The 14,963-nt window shown below is 36.9% G+C and overlaps 1 protein-coding gene across 8 annotated transcripts in view; it reads left to right on the top strand.

The window, feature by feature from the left end:
• The window catches only part of Tsga10 (testis specific 10), a 162,810-nt gene that overhangs the window by 113,130 nt on the left and 34,717 nt on the right, over positions 1-14,963 (top strand). For all 8 annotated transcript variants that reach the window (XR_003851526.1, XM_029569744.1, XM_029569747.1 and 5 more), the window contains one exon: positions 5,018-5,227. Coding sequence is in view for 7 of the 8 variants with exons in the window: in XM_029569744.1 (XP_029425604.1) it covers positions 5,018-5,227 (210 nt within the window). In the remaining variant the exon portion in view is untranslated. The remainder of the gene's footprint in view (positions 1-5,017; positions 5,228-14,963) is intronic.

Raw genomic sequence — 14,963 nt, 5'->3', positions numbered from 1 at the left:
AAGCTGAGGAGACCCCACCAGATGGACTTGAACCAGTGTCCAGTCTATAAAGAGGAGGGTCAACACAGAGGAATCATTTCCTCCATGCTCCCAAGCAAAGCCAACTATGGTCGAGCAGGACCTTTGACTTATCTTCACATAGGTGGAACTGGTAAAAGATAGGAGCCAGGGGCTCCTCCCTAGCCCATGTGACCCCTGAGGAACAGATCTTCAAAGGACCTTAAGAGTAAATATAAATTGGTTTGTCTGGGCCAACTGTATGGCCTTAAACATCCAAAAGGAAAGTATAACCAAAGATTAAAGGGGTCATTATATTTTCTTAAGAGTCCATATGCATAGCTAAAGGCTACATAACAAGCAACAATGCCAGATAGGAGATACCTTCTTTTGAGTTGTTGGCCAGGGTAACCAAAGGGACTCCCAAATAGTAACCCAGCATAGAACTGAGAAAATGAACAGCACACTCTAATCTTATCTAAAGGAGTATTGACAACTGATTTCTGGTAGAAGAGGAACAGCTGACCCTCCTAAAATACCAGGAGATAGGCTGACTAGATTCACCAGAAGCGTAAGTAGTGGGGATTGGCTGGGGTCCCGACAACACAGCAGAGAGTAGCAGGGATATCAAAGTATAAGGGCTCTAGTCGGGGGAGGGAAGCTATGGGAGGGTTCCATCTGGGAAGTGGGTGTATAATCAAATAAGATGGTTTGGGATGTTCTGTGTGATACACACACACACACACACACACACACCAACAAATTTTTTAAAATGTATTATATTTGAGGAGGAAGCATGGAAATTTACATCATGCTAATTAGTAGAAGTGATAAACATTACCATTGAAATCTACCAGATGATTTCATAGACATACACAGGTGCCAAGGATCCAGGTGCAGGCGATTATGACTAGTAATAATTAGATACATACAGATTAGAGGTGCATGCTCCAATATCTCAGTGTTAGTAGCAAAAACAATGAGTCTTTCTTCGAAGAACAATATATTCCAAAATAAAATGGAGCTCTTTTTTAAAGGTTAAAAAGCTTATTCAGTTTTTTGTCTTACAGGGCTTATACTGAGTTGAATATTGTATAACTGTATTAACTATGAACGTAGAAACTTGCACCCACTTCTGAAAGAGATGTGCTCTTGCTCTGGAGCATGTTACTGAATATGTTAAATCTGTAGTGAAATGCTTCTTCTAATCATGTAGTTCTTAAAATTTTTTAAAAATGGGTCACTAGTAATAATCAGCTATATAGAGAGTAGAAATGCATGTGCAAACATCTTAATATCAACTGCATTGAAAATGAATTTTTCTGTATGATACTGTGTATTTTAATAATGAAATGCAGATCTTTTTAAAGGTTAAAACTCTCATTTAATGTTATGTCTTATAGGGTTTATACTGAGTACAATATTGTATAACTATAACAATTCAATGGTAAACCTAAAAATTTACAGCCAATTTTGAAAAGGATGCATCTTAGCTCAGAAAATTGTTATTGAATATATCAATGCTGTTGTAATGAAATGTAAGATGCATCTTAGCCAAGAAAATTGTTATTGAATATGTCAATGCTGTTGTAATGAAATGCTTCTTCTAAGTATGTGATTATTAAATAAATAATTAACCTGGAAAAAAATAACCTCTGTAGGGACTGGAGAGATGACTTAGTGTTTAAGAGCACATAATATTCTTGCAGAGAACCTGGGTTCAGTTCCAAGCATCCATGTTAGGCAGTTTACAGCTAACCATAATTCCATCTGTAGGGGATTTGACACCCTCTCTGGCTGCTATGGGTTACCTGCATACCTCTCTCTCTCTCTCTCTCTCTCTCTCTCTCTCTCTCTCTCTCACACACACAACACACACACACACACACACACACAGACATACACAGATACACATACACATACACATAAAAATAATCTTTAGAAAATAACCTCTCTTTTTGCTGGTGAATCTGACTTTATTCTTGCCACTCTTGAGAAGTCTGCCCTCAGTTGTTGATTGTATGTGTGGTCCTGTCTTCTTTAATTCCACTGTCGTATGTTTAGGTGTTGATTTGTTTTTTTCTGCCTATAGTGTTTTGGGTTTTTCTTCCTTTCTCTGTTTCAGTGGAGTATTTCTGCTTTTTATTAGTTCTGGATTTTTTTCAGATGTTACTCATTGAATATTACTGCTTCCAAAGTCCCTCTACTATCTCTTTCAACTCTTATATGTCTGAGTGTTTCTTTCTGGTCCCCGTGCTGATGAACTGCTATCATTTCTCTGTGCTTACATCCTATGCCTTGCCTTCTAGTTCCTTCTTCTCTTTTAAGTTGTACTGGTCTGTTCTTTGACATATTCATTAGCATTTTCATTATTACTGCTACTGTTTTCTTTCCAGAAGTTCTATTTGATGTTTTTGTTGTTGTTGTTCCTGTTTTTTGAGACAGGTTCTCCCTGTAGCCCCAGCTGGCCTGCAACTCAGTATGTAGACCAGACTGGCCTCAGTCTTACAGAGATCTGCCTGCCTCCATCTCCCCAGTACTGGGATTAAAAGTGTGCCACCACACCCAACAGTTTATTTCATTCTTTTTAAAAATGTGTCTTTTTTTCCCATGTCTTCCTCTCTTCAGATTCCTTCTTTAATGTCTTCAATGCTTTTTAGCGTGCTTTGCTCAATGATGTGACATCCTGCTGTGTTGCTCTGAGTCTCCTTTGAGATGGATTGTGACCTCCTGAAGCTATAAGCTTCTCTTAAGTGAGGTCCTCCACCTCACAGAATCTTGTGTGGTCTGGGTATAGCAATGTCCCTTCGGTAGGATGTATTTGCGTCTATAAAGTGGCTTTAGGTCATCGTTGGCACAGGACAAACCTTAAAGTTTAGAATTGGAGATAGTTTAACACTCCAAAATTAAGTCAAAACTAAAGTTTCTGTTTCTTACAAAAGAAACTTCTTTCCCTATCCAGAGATTGGGTCCAGATAAACTTTTTGTGGTCTTTTTGTGAGGCTCAGTGGATTTTCCCCCTAGAGCCTGCTTTCATTATAGAGCATCATTCAAGGATCTCCCTCCGTGCCCCCTTAACTCTCTGTGCATGTGTGTGTGTGTCTGTCTGTCTGTCTGTCTGTGTCTGTGTCTGTGTCTGTGTCTGTGTGTTATTGGGAATTGAACTCAAAGTCTGATGTTTGCAAGGCAGGTGCTCTACCACCGAGCTGCATACCCCACAATCTTCTCTTACTTGCCTTCCTTTGGGGGAAATAGAGTTTCTTTTTCTTCTCTGTAAACTCAGCTGTGAAATTAATAAAGATGTTTTTGTTCAGTTTTATCCAGAGATTTTTGCCCCTTAGCTTAATTGATCATCTTAGTAGAACCTGTACCATCCAGAGTGACCTTTTCAAAATGCAAATTTGATCACATCACCTCCCAGTTTAGTATCACATTTTAACATGGTTTACTAATCCCTGGATTACTGTATCTGGCACATCTCCTGTCACTTTTCTCTGTGGACTCCAAGCTTCAGGCATTCTAGCCTTCAGTCAGTTTTTGGAGCATGTTGCTCTTCCTGCCTTCACAGAGAGCCCTTACTTTGCATTCCTTTAGCTTGAAAAGCTTCCCTCCTTTTCCTTTGTGGACTCACTGTTCAGATCTTGATTCAGTCATTTCCTCAGAGAATCCTTTCCTGACTTCCAGATTCTCCCAGTTTAGGTAAGTTTCTTTGGTTACCTACTTTTCTCCAGAAATATTTTTTTAATGTGCTTATACATTCATCCATAACATTATTTGATTAATACAGGACTCCCTCACTAGTAAAAGTTTCAAGACTTCAGAGGTAATTTTGCTTCCTGTTGAATATGCCCCTAGGCTAAGTGACTAGACCATATATTCTGTTATAAGATGGGTGGGTAGGGGGGTGGTTGGGTGGCCAAAAGGTTGATACAAAGAGTGAGTGAGAATGATTGTAAAGGAAGAGAGAGAGGGTAAGGAGGCATTGAATTGTGGCCAAGCAGCTTGTGCCAGGACAATTTTTAGTGTTTTATGCTTACAAAAGCACTTGTTAAAGCACATGAATTTTTTGCCTCTCAGTTCTTTTCGCATTAAGGCAAACAAATACTTCTCTGTAGGTGGCAGTGCACTTACGTAAGCATTATGCTGGGGGAAAAGATGGGGAGAGTGGAATTATTTTGAACATTCAAAAGCATTTATGTAACTTGATCTCATATTATGGTTTTTAAAATGCGCCTTTTTCCGTGATTGGATATGCTTAATTTGTACTTGCTCAGAATTTTTTCCCTCAGAAGTATTAATGTCAGAGAATTATCAGTCCTTATTTTATGATATTATGACTGATGTCAACATGCCAGTCGAGAATTCAAAAACGAGTTCTCTAAATGGAGCAGTAAGTAACATTTAGTCTTTGGCAACAAAATTTGTCTTGTAGAACAGTTAAAATTGTGGCAAATACAGATAGAACTGCAGACCAAACATGCATATATCTCACTGGAATTGAACCTATAAATTTTTAAAAATTATTTTATTTATTATTTTTATTTTATGTGTATGAATGTATTGCCCGCATGTATGTGAGTGCACCTGTGTCATGCAGTGCCGCACAGGTCAGAAGAGGGCTTTGGATTCCCCTGGAACTGGAGTTAAAGATGGTCCGTAGCCACCATGTGGGTGCTGGGAATCGAACCTGAGTCCTTTGCAAGAGCAGTCAGTGCTCTTAGCCACTGAGCCATCTCTCCAGCCCCTGAACCTATAAATTTTTAAGTAGGAAAATATTTTTTTCCTGATTGCACCTTTTAAATTACTTAGGTGATCATCCTCCTCATGGATTTTATTTAAAGAAAACTGACGCCTCAATTTCTCTTTCCCAGGATGTTTTGTGAATCCTATTAGCACCTGTATCACCTGAGGCCCAAGTATACTAATGTGAAAAGATTTGTTCCACTTTGTTTTCCATGTTGTAGGCTTTCATCCAGTTAAAGTATTTACATACATATGTAAAATAATCTTGTCTTTGCAGCACTTAAATGCAGAGCGGTCTTATAAATCCCAGATTTCAACTTTGCATAAGTCTCTTGTGAAGATGGAGGAAGAGCTTCAGAAGGTTCAGTTTGAAAAGGTGTCTGCCCTTGCAGACATGTCTTCCACAAGGGAGCTTTGTATTAAACTTGACTCAAGCAAAGAACTTCTTAATCGACAGCTGGTTGCCAAAGATCAAGAAATAGAAATGGTATGTAATGTATTTTTTAAAGTGTCTTTAAAAATTGCTATTACTGGGAATTAGCTAAGCAGTTAGGGTAAAAAGACCCCAAAGAAAAGTAGCAAGTTTCTTGGCTAAAAATCAAAATATCCTTGGACCTCTTAGCAACAACATACTCTGTTCCAAAGGCCAAAAATGTCAAAAGTATTTGGAAGCTCTCTAATCCCTAAAAGATTTTAGGGTTACCTCTTCAGAGGGGGGAATGTTAGAGTAGCAAAAAGCCCCATTAAAAAAAAGAAAGAAAGAGTACATGAAGTTATTTAGGAAAAAAGTAATGGGGAGATATGGGAGGAGTTGGAGGGGAGGGAGTGGGCGTGTATTTGATCAAAATACCTTATATGCATGTATGAAATTCCAATAATTTTTTTTAATTGCTGTTACTGGAACTGGAGAGATGGCTCAGAGGTTAAGAGCACTGACTGTTCTTGCAGAGGACCTGGGTTTGATTCCCAGCACCCACATGGTGGCTAACAACTGTCTATAACTCCAGTTCTAGGGAATCCAACACCCCCTTCTGACCTCTGTGGGCATTGCATGACATGGCTGCACTTACACACATGCAGGCAATATACTCATACATCTAAAAATGCTAAATAAAAATTTTAAATTGCTGTTATTGTACTATTACTACAATTTTGGAAAAAGTTCTTATTTTTTTATAAAATACATCAAACTATGTCTTTAAACTTTAGATTTTATTTTTATAGTCCAAGAGTTAATTTTTTAACAACTGTTTTCTAAACAGTTCAAGAACACACACAAAAACAAATCTTTCTTTGCACTTGTTCGCATTTACGATTAGCTGGAAGAATTATAAAGTACACTGGCATAGCAATCAGCCAAGAACCATGAGATTTATTCAGCTCAATTATAACCTCAATTTTATTCTTTTCAGTCAATTTTTAGAAATAATTGTCTGGGTTCTTTTAAATTATAATTTAGTTGATTATATCTGCTTTGTGCCTGATATTATGCCCCCCAAGACTATAATATTTAAAGTATGCAGGCTCATGCTCTCAAATACTTATCAGTATTGGCATATAAATAATTTGGGATGCATGCTATACTGAGAAGAAATACTCAGGGCTTTATAAAGAGAATTCTTATTTAGCCTACGGGCCTCAGAAAGGAGGGGTTCAAAAGGATGTTTTCCTAAACTCAGGTGGCTAGGGCATCTCATCAGAGGAGACCGCGTAGTCAATGGCATAGAGGTATATGTGGATTCTTGAATAAATAGTAAGCACCTTTCAGCAGCTACTGTGCTTGGGAAGAACCGACTGGAAATGAATCTGGAGAGGTGGTTCGCAGGTCTTAAGGGGATATGTGTAGAAGTTGCATAGTGTAATTGAAATAGCAAATTTTAGTCACCTTGGTTTTTTGGTTATTACTAAACCCTATTGCATTTCTCATTTTATTATTCTATTCTTTATGATGTATTTGAGAATCACATGTCTAATTTAGTTTGTAAGAATTTTCTATTAATGTTTTAATGAAGTGGTGTATGCCCATATTCTCACTCATCCTTAAATTGTTTTTTATTTTAGCGAGAAATTTTTCTTTCTCTTTTCTTTATCAGAACTTGACAATCAGCACAGAGTTAGTGAGAAATTTTTAATGATAAATGTATTTCATGAATTACTGTAAAAGCTTAAATATATCCTTTTATTTTAAAATTTACTTGATGATTTCTAGTTGGAAAAGTCTTACATGTTTTTATAATAAGAAATTATATGAACTCAAATATCAATAGATATAATATCATAGCTCATAAAAATAGTTATGTGTATCATGACCAAGTAGGATATAGTCCAACAATCTTCTTTAACTTTTAAAAATCATAGCCCTCAGCAGATCTATATATAGAGCTTGGTAATAATTTATATTTTAAAATATTTATTACATGTTTTATAGCTTATTTTCTGTTCCCACAGTACTTCAGAAATACTTCTGACATAATTTTGCCTCAACACTTAGGTATTTATGTACACATCTTTATTTCTTTAGTAAGCTGTGATAGAAAATGCCAGGAACATCCTATTTATTTTTGTTTCTCTTCAGCTGTATTAGGCATAGATGAGGCATTCAAATAGTTTTTTCTAAATTAAACATGTTATTTTAAGATGGTAGATTTGCATATAATTTAATACATTTTACAAAGAGTACCCATTACTTTTTTTCCTTAATGATTACATCTTGCAGAGCTTTAGTCATAATTATAATATTATAGTATTAATATTGATCCAGACAAGATCAATACATACTTCTCCCATAGCCAACATCTACCCTTTTAATCTTGTCAACCATTAATCTGTTCTCCACCTCTGTAATTTTGTCATTTAAGAATCAGCAAGACTGGGAGAAAGACTGGGTATGGTGGTTCATGCCTTTAATCCCAGCACCTGGGAAGAAGAAGCAGGCAGATCTCTGTGAGATCAAGGCTAGCCTGGTCTAAATAGCAAGCTGGGGATACAGGGAGACCGTGTCTCAAAAAGATCAAAAAAAATTTTTTAAATAAAAGAATGGGAGACGTGACAATGGGGGGTGGTAATGGAGAGGTGAAAAAAGAACAAAGTATAATATGCGTGTGAATGTAATAATGAAATACATTACTTTGTATGCTAACTGAAAATTAAAAGAATATTATATACCCAGAAGCATGTGATATGTATCCGTGGAGACTGGCTTTTTTTGCTCAGGCTAAATTTCTGTAGATTCATTCCAACTGCTGCTTGTATCATATGGCTCATTCATTTTTATTGCTGAGTAATGTTCTGCTGTTGGCTTAACAGTTTAACCATCCACCTGGTGAAAATCATCTGGACTGTTTTCAGTTTGGTAGTATTACAAATAAAGCTGCAATAAATATTTGTGAGCAGTTTTTATTGTTGTTTATTTACTTTATGAGACAGGGTTTCATTGTAGAACCCAGTTGTGTGAGCCTAAGTCTCTATTTCTCTGCAAATGCTTAAGAATGCAAATTTTAGGTGATATCTTAATTGCACGATTACTTTATTAGGAAAATGCCAAACAGTTTTCCTAAGTGTCTGTACCTTCTTGCATAGCTACCAATATATAACTATCTAGTTTCCCCACATCCTTGCTAGTTCTGCTGCTGTCACTTTTTCTTTTTAAATTTTAGCATTCTTGTATGTGTATAATGCTGTATCAGGGTGATTTCAATATGCATTTACCTGGTGGATAACGAAGTTGAAAATGTTTTCGTGTGGTGATTTGCCATCTGAATATCTTCATTTGTGACATATTTCCCTTCTTTTCTCCGTGTTATCATTGGGTTGTTTGCTTTTCTAATGTTCATATAGAGTTCATTACATATTCTAGATAGTAGACTGTTCCTAGCTATTCATTACATATTCTAGTAGTAGACCTTTATCAAGACATATAGTTTGCAAAAATTCTCTGTCAGTATGAAACGTGGTTTTTATTCTCTTTTTAGGATCTTCTTCTGATCAAAAGTTTTAAATTTGCATGAATTCAAATTTATCAGTTTTCTTTTTATAGATTATGTTTTGGTTTTAACCCTTAGAGTTCTTTGCAAAGCTCTAGATGTCAAAGATTTTTCCTAGGTAATATACTAAATATTTTATAGTTTTATTTTTCATACTTAATTCCATTATGAATTTTGTGTTAATTTCTGGGGAATGTATGAGATTTACACCAAAGCCCTTTTTTTTTTTTGCTTATGATATCTAGCTGCTCTAGTGCCATTTTCTGCAAAAGCTATCTTTCTACTGTTGAATTGGTTTTATAAAAAATGATTTTGTGAAAAAATCGACAGTATGTTGGTTTGGGCCTATTTGTTGTTTTTTTTCTACTCTAAAACACTGATGTACATGTAGTCCATCTTTCCAATAATGCAATATAATGTTGAGTACTGTAGCTATATAATAGTAAAGCTTGAATTAAAGTCCATCTACATTTGCATCTTCAAAATTGCTCTAGCTATTCTGGTCTCTTTGCCTTTCCATATACATTTTAGAATAATGTGTCTGTATGGATAAAATGCAAATGTTGCTGAGATTTTGATAAGAATTGTATTAACATAAACATGTATACCAGTCTGGGGAGAATTGACTTTGCTACAGTGAGGCTTCTAATCCGTGAACATAGCTTATCTTTTTTAGGTCTTTGGTTTCTTTATTAGCATGGTGTAGTTTGTGTGTTTGTTTTGAGACTGAGCCTCACTGTCTAGCCCTGGCTGGCCTGAAACTTGCTATGTATATCAGGCTAGTCTCAAACTCACAGAGCTCTGCCTGTCTCTGCCATCCAAGTGATGGGATGAAAGGCGTGTGCTAGCACGCCCAGCTTTGTCATTTTCAGCCTGCAAATTCTGTATGTGTTTTATGAGATTTATGCCTACAGAAGACAAAATACATTTGTCTTTTGAACTATTTATAAGTGGTATACAGTTTAAAATTTTCCTATTAATGTGTTCATTGCCAGAGTATAGAAATACAAGTAATTTTTTATAGTGTTAATCTTATAGTCTGTGATCTTTCTAAACTTACTTCATAGTTCTGGGAATTTTCCTGAAAATGTCAGATCACTAATTGAACCTTCTACCTAGGATACTAGGAAAAACAGCAGACTAAGCTTAAAACCTAAAGTAATTATTCCCCTTTTCCCTTCCTACACCTGCATTCTTTCCCTCTTCCTCACCACCCCTTACTAGATTTCCTGACTTCTGTGGGTGCTCCAGTTTAAACACATGAAACTAAAGATTCAAAGGTAGCATCCATATATGAAGACATATGCAAATATGAAGTTCTCAAACAGTAAAAAAATTTTAAAGCAAAAAGTAGAATAATATGGCAAATGTTTAAATACAATAGTTCAAGCAACTTGACCACATTTCTTCTTCAGAGAAAAATCTATTTAACAATTTTCTAAAAAAGACATTTTGAATTCTAGGCCTGAGTTAGGGAGGTAAAAAAAGATATGGGACATATACATCAAACTCATATATTTAGAATTGAGAGGTTTTTAAGAGCTGTAGAAAGTGTTAGTGCAATCAGTAGCAAGTGTAGAACTAAAACTCTTCTGTCAGATAATCTTGGTGCATTCTACAAGTTTCATAGGACTTGTATTAAGTTAGAGATTAACTCTTGCTTTTTGTCTGATGTCTTCTTTTGTTCATTACTATTGCTGCATTATATTGTATGTTGAAATAATCATTTATCAAAAAAGTAAAGTAAGGAGGAGTGAAAAATTAAAAAAGACTAAAATGAAAATCAAATCAGAGCCAGGCGTGGTGGTGCACACCTTTAATCCCAGCACTTTGGGGGCAGGGGGAGGCAGATCTTTGTGAGTTCAAGGCCAGCCTGGGCTACATAGTGAGTTTCAGGACAACTGGGGCTACAGGGAGACCCTGTCTCAAAAAGACCCGCCCCCCCAAAAAATTAAATCAGGCAAAAATGGTGGAGAATAAAAACAAACAAACAAATAAGCAAAGACCCCTGAAAGCTTGTTCTTTCAGAGTATCAACAAAATAACCAAAACTTTAGCCAGAGTAACAGAGTAATGAGGAACCTGGGAGAAGTTCAATTATTCAAAGTCAGGAATAAAAGGAAAGACATCACCACTAACCTTATAGGAAAAAAAGGATCATAAGGGAATTATGAACCATCAAAAACTAAAAAGTTGATAATTTAGATGAAATGTTAAAATCCTCACAAAACACAAACTGCTCAGGTTGACTTAAGGAAAAACAGAAAGCCTGAACAAGTGTATGATAAACAAAGAGCTTGAAATAATAATTTGAAATTTTCCAGAAAGCAGATTGAGGGCTGGGTTGCTCTAGCTGTGAATTCTTTCAAATGTTTAAAGATAAGAGAGGGGCTGGAGAGATGGCTCAGCAGTTAAGAACACTGGTTGTTCTTGCAGAAGACCCAGGTTCAAATCCCAGTACCCACATGGCAGCTAACAACTGTCCGTAACTCCAGTCCCAGGGGATCTGACAGCCTCTTCTGACCTCCATGGGCATTGCATGATACTGGTGCACTTACCTACATGCAGGCAATACATGCATACACATAAAATAAAGCTAATAAATAAAACAAAAAAAATAAGAGAGAACAGTTCTCAGTGCATTCTAGGACTCCAGTATGATGCCCAAAGCAGACAAACACATCACAAGAAAATAAAACTATAGATCATATTTCATGACTACAATTTCTTTAAAAAGCCTCAAGAAGATATAAATCCAGGGCTCAAGAGATTTCTCAATGGGTAAAATGCTTGCTCTGTAATCATAAAGACCTAAATTTGGATGTCAGCTCCCATGTAAAAGCTGGGTGCTTGGTGGTGCTATAATCCCAGTCCTGGAGAAGTGTAGAGAGGCAAATACCTAGAGGTCATAGCCAATCTGGCCAATCAGTGAGCTCCAGATTCAGTGAGAGACCCTGTCTCCAAAAAAAAGTGGAAAAGCAATTAAAGAAGGCGTCTAAGTTGACCTGTTGCTTTTATACACATGCATACACAGGTGCATGCACACCCCCACACATACACAAACACATGCACCATACACACACATACATACATACATACATATACACACATACATACACCAACACATGCACCACACACACACACAAAGAAAGACTAAATCCAACATTCCATAAAATGTTTTTACAGTCTGATCAAATGGGTTAGGCTGGGGGATGTTATTCCAAGAATGCAGAATTGCTGAAAATCAATCAAGTATCAAATAACCAAGGACAAAAACTGCATGGTCTTCCAAGTAGATGAAAAAAAATAATTTGATAAAATCAAACACCCGTATGTGAGGGGAAAAAAATATAAACTGGAAATAGAGGAAACATTCTCAATCCATGAAAAAGCATATATGAGAAGCCTGCAGCAACCACTACACTTAATGATGAAAGGCTGGATGTTTTCCTTGTATACTGAGGCAGAAATGCCTAGTATGCTTTTCAGTTCACTGGGGGGTTTTGTTTGTTTGTTTTTGTTTTCTCAGTTCACTGTTTTAATGGAGGTTCTAGCTAGAGTAATTAGGCAAGAAAGAGACATAACAAACATTCAGACTGAAAAAAAAGGAAAACTGTAGGTGATCATGACCTTGGATATAGAAAGGAATCCATTAAACTATTGGCACTAATAAGGAGATCTGTGAAACTAGAGGCCACTAGACCAATGTAAATAATCAAATATGTTTCTTATTTCTACATACTAACAGTGATTAATTGGAATGAAAATAAAATGATTCTATGAAATCAAATTCTATCAAAAAAGATAACAAGCCAGGTGTGGTGGTACATGCCTGTAGTCCCAGCACTTGGGAGGCAGAGGCAGGTGGATCTCTGTGAGTTCAAGGCCAGCTAGGGCTACAGGGAGATCCTGTTTCAAAAAGACTGAAAAAAAAAAAAAAGAAATAAAGATAACAGAAAAGTATAAAATACTTAGAAATAATTTTAAATTTTATTCATTATTGTATGTGTGCATGATATGCATGTGTCAGGGCATGAATGCCATTCATATGGAGGTTAGAAAAATTTATAAAGTCAGTTCTCTCCACCTCTATGTGGGTTCCTAGGATCAAAATTAGGCTTTGTAGTGCAAAGTGTGTTTACTTGCTGTGTTGTCTTGCCAGCTCAAAAATAAATTATTTGAAAAGAAGTACAAAATTTGTGCTTTACTAGATGGCAAAACATTGTTTAAAAAATTAAAAATACAATAAATGGAAAGGCATCCCCTGCTCACAAATCATGAAGTTAACGCTGTTATGATGCACTATTCTCCACACTGATCTACAAATGCATCTTATGCTGGATTGTCTCCATTGGACTGACCTGTGGTTATGTCTGTGGGATATTTTCTTGATTGTTGAGTGATGTGGGAGGGCCCAGCCTGCCGTGAGCAGTGACATCCTTGGGCAGGTGGTCCTGTATTGTGTAAGAAAGCAGGCTGAGCACAAGCCAGGGGAGCAAGCCAGTAAGAAGCTATCCTCCATGGTCTGTGCTCCAGGTTTCTCCTCTGAGTTGCTGTGTTGGCTTCTCTTGATGATGGACTGTGCTGTAAGCCAAATAAACCCTTCCTCCCCAAGTTGGTTTTGGTCAGTGTTTTTATCACAGCAATAAGAAAGAAATTAGAATGTTTCTTTACTAGAATTGGTAGTAAGAGTACCCACCTTGCCCTTTCTGTTCAGCATTGTAATAAAGATTCTTGTGGAGCAATTAGCAACAGAAATAAAGGAAATTAACATGCTGGCCTAAAATTCACTTGTAAGTACTAGAGACTAAGAATAGCCCCTCAAAAAATCTTGAAAAAAGAAAAAGAGTAGGTGACTCACACCTGTTGATTTCAAAAACCAAAGGAAAGACCAAGAGGTCAACAAAATAGAGTTGAGAGTCCAAACATGGTTTTTTCATTTGTGACTAAATGATTTTCAAGAAGCTGGTGCCAAGATAATTTAATGAGGAAAGAGTGGTTTTATTCAACAAGTGGTATTAGAATAGCTGAACATATACTAGGGAAAGAATGCGGTTGTATCCCTACATTCTTCCAGATACAAAACTTAAAGATGAATCATACTCCTGTATATGAGGACTAAAATGAAACTCCAAAGAAGTCCGTCTTTGTGACCTTGTATTAAGGAGTACTTTCTTTTATTTATTATTATTATTTTAATTTAAAAAATTATTTATTTTTACACCCACTTCCCAGATAGCACCCTCGCATAGCCTCCCTCCCCCCACTACAGCCCTTATACTCTGATATCCCTACTACTGTCTGCTGTGTTGGCACCCCCAGCCATTCCCCACTACTTGTCCATCTGGTGAATCTAGTCAGCCTATCCAGAGATCTTTGTTTTAGGAAGGTCAGCTGTTTCAATTTCCCAGTTCTATGCTGGGTTACTATCTGGGAATCCCTTTGGTGACCCTGGCCAACAACTCAAAAGAAGGTATCACCTATCTGGCATTCTTACTTGTTATGCAGCCTTTAGCTATACATATGGACTCTTATGAAATTATATTGGCCCCTTTAATCTTTGGTTATACTTTTCTTTTGAGTGTTTAAGGCCATACAGTTGGACCAGATAAACAATTTATTTTTACTCTTAAGGTCGTTTGAGGATCTGTTCCTCAGGGGTCACATGGGCTTGGGAGGAGCCCCTGGCTCCTTTCTTTTACCAGTTCCGCCTATATGAAGATAAGTCAAAGGCCCTGCTCGACCACATTTGGCTTCGCTTGGAAGCATGGAGGAAGCGATTCCTCTGTGTTGACCCTCCTCTTTATAGACTGGACACTGGTTCAAGTCCATCTGGTGGGGTCTCTTGGCCTCCTTGATCAAGAGGACAGGTGACCCACCACCATTATAGGACATTTTGAGAGATGCTCATAGTCCCCTGGAACTAGTCGACCTAGGAGGGCTAGGAGCAAAAGGTGTCCTTTATGTCCCTCTGACCAAATTATTATAGACCTCAAAATATGTCTGTTAACCAGAAGGTTAGTTCCACCAGTCTGGTATTTTTAATTACTGTGTGTTGTGTAGATAAATCTTGGGCAAAGACCAGTTGTTCTCAGATAAACCTTACCTAGACATGTATTTATTGATGTGATATGTATAATTTGTCAGCAGGTGTAGGAGTAATATGGTTCCCTCTGCTTTTCAAAACTAGCTAGGCATTGTCTATCTCTCTCATTGTCTCACCCCTCCATCATGGTTTTCC

Source organism: Nannospalax galili, unplaced genomic scaffold (genome assembly GCF_000622305.1).
Source record: "Nannospalax galili isolate Female #2095 unplaced genomic scaffold, S.galili_v1.0 scaffold182, whole genome shotgun sequence".
Lineage (NCBI taxonomy): Eukaryota > Metazoa > Chordata > Mammalia > Rodentia > Spalacidae > Nannospalax > Nannospalax galili.
Note: the sequence above shows the minus strand (reverse complement) of the source record. Positions and strands in the feature narration are given on the sequence as shown.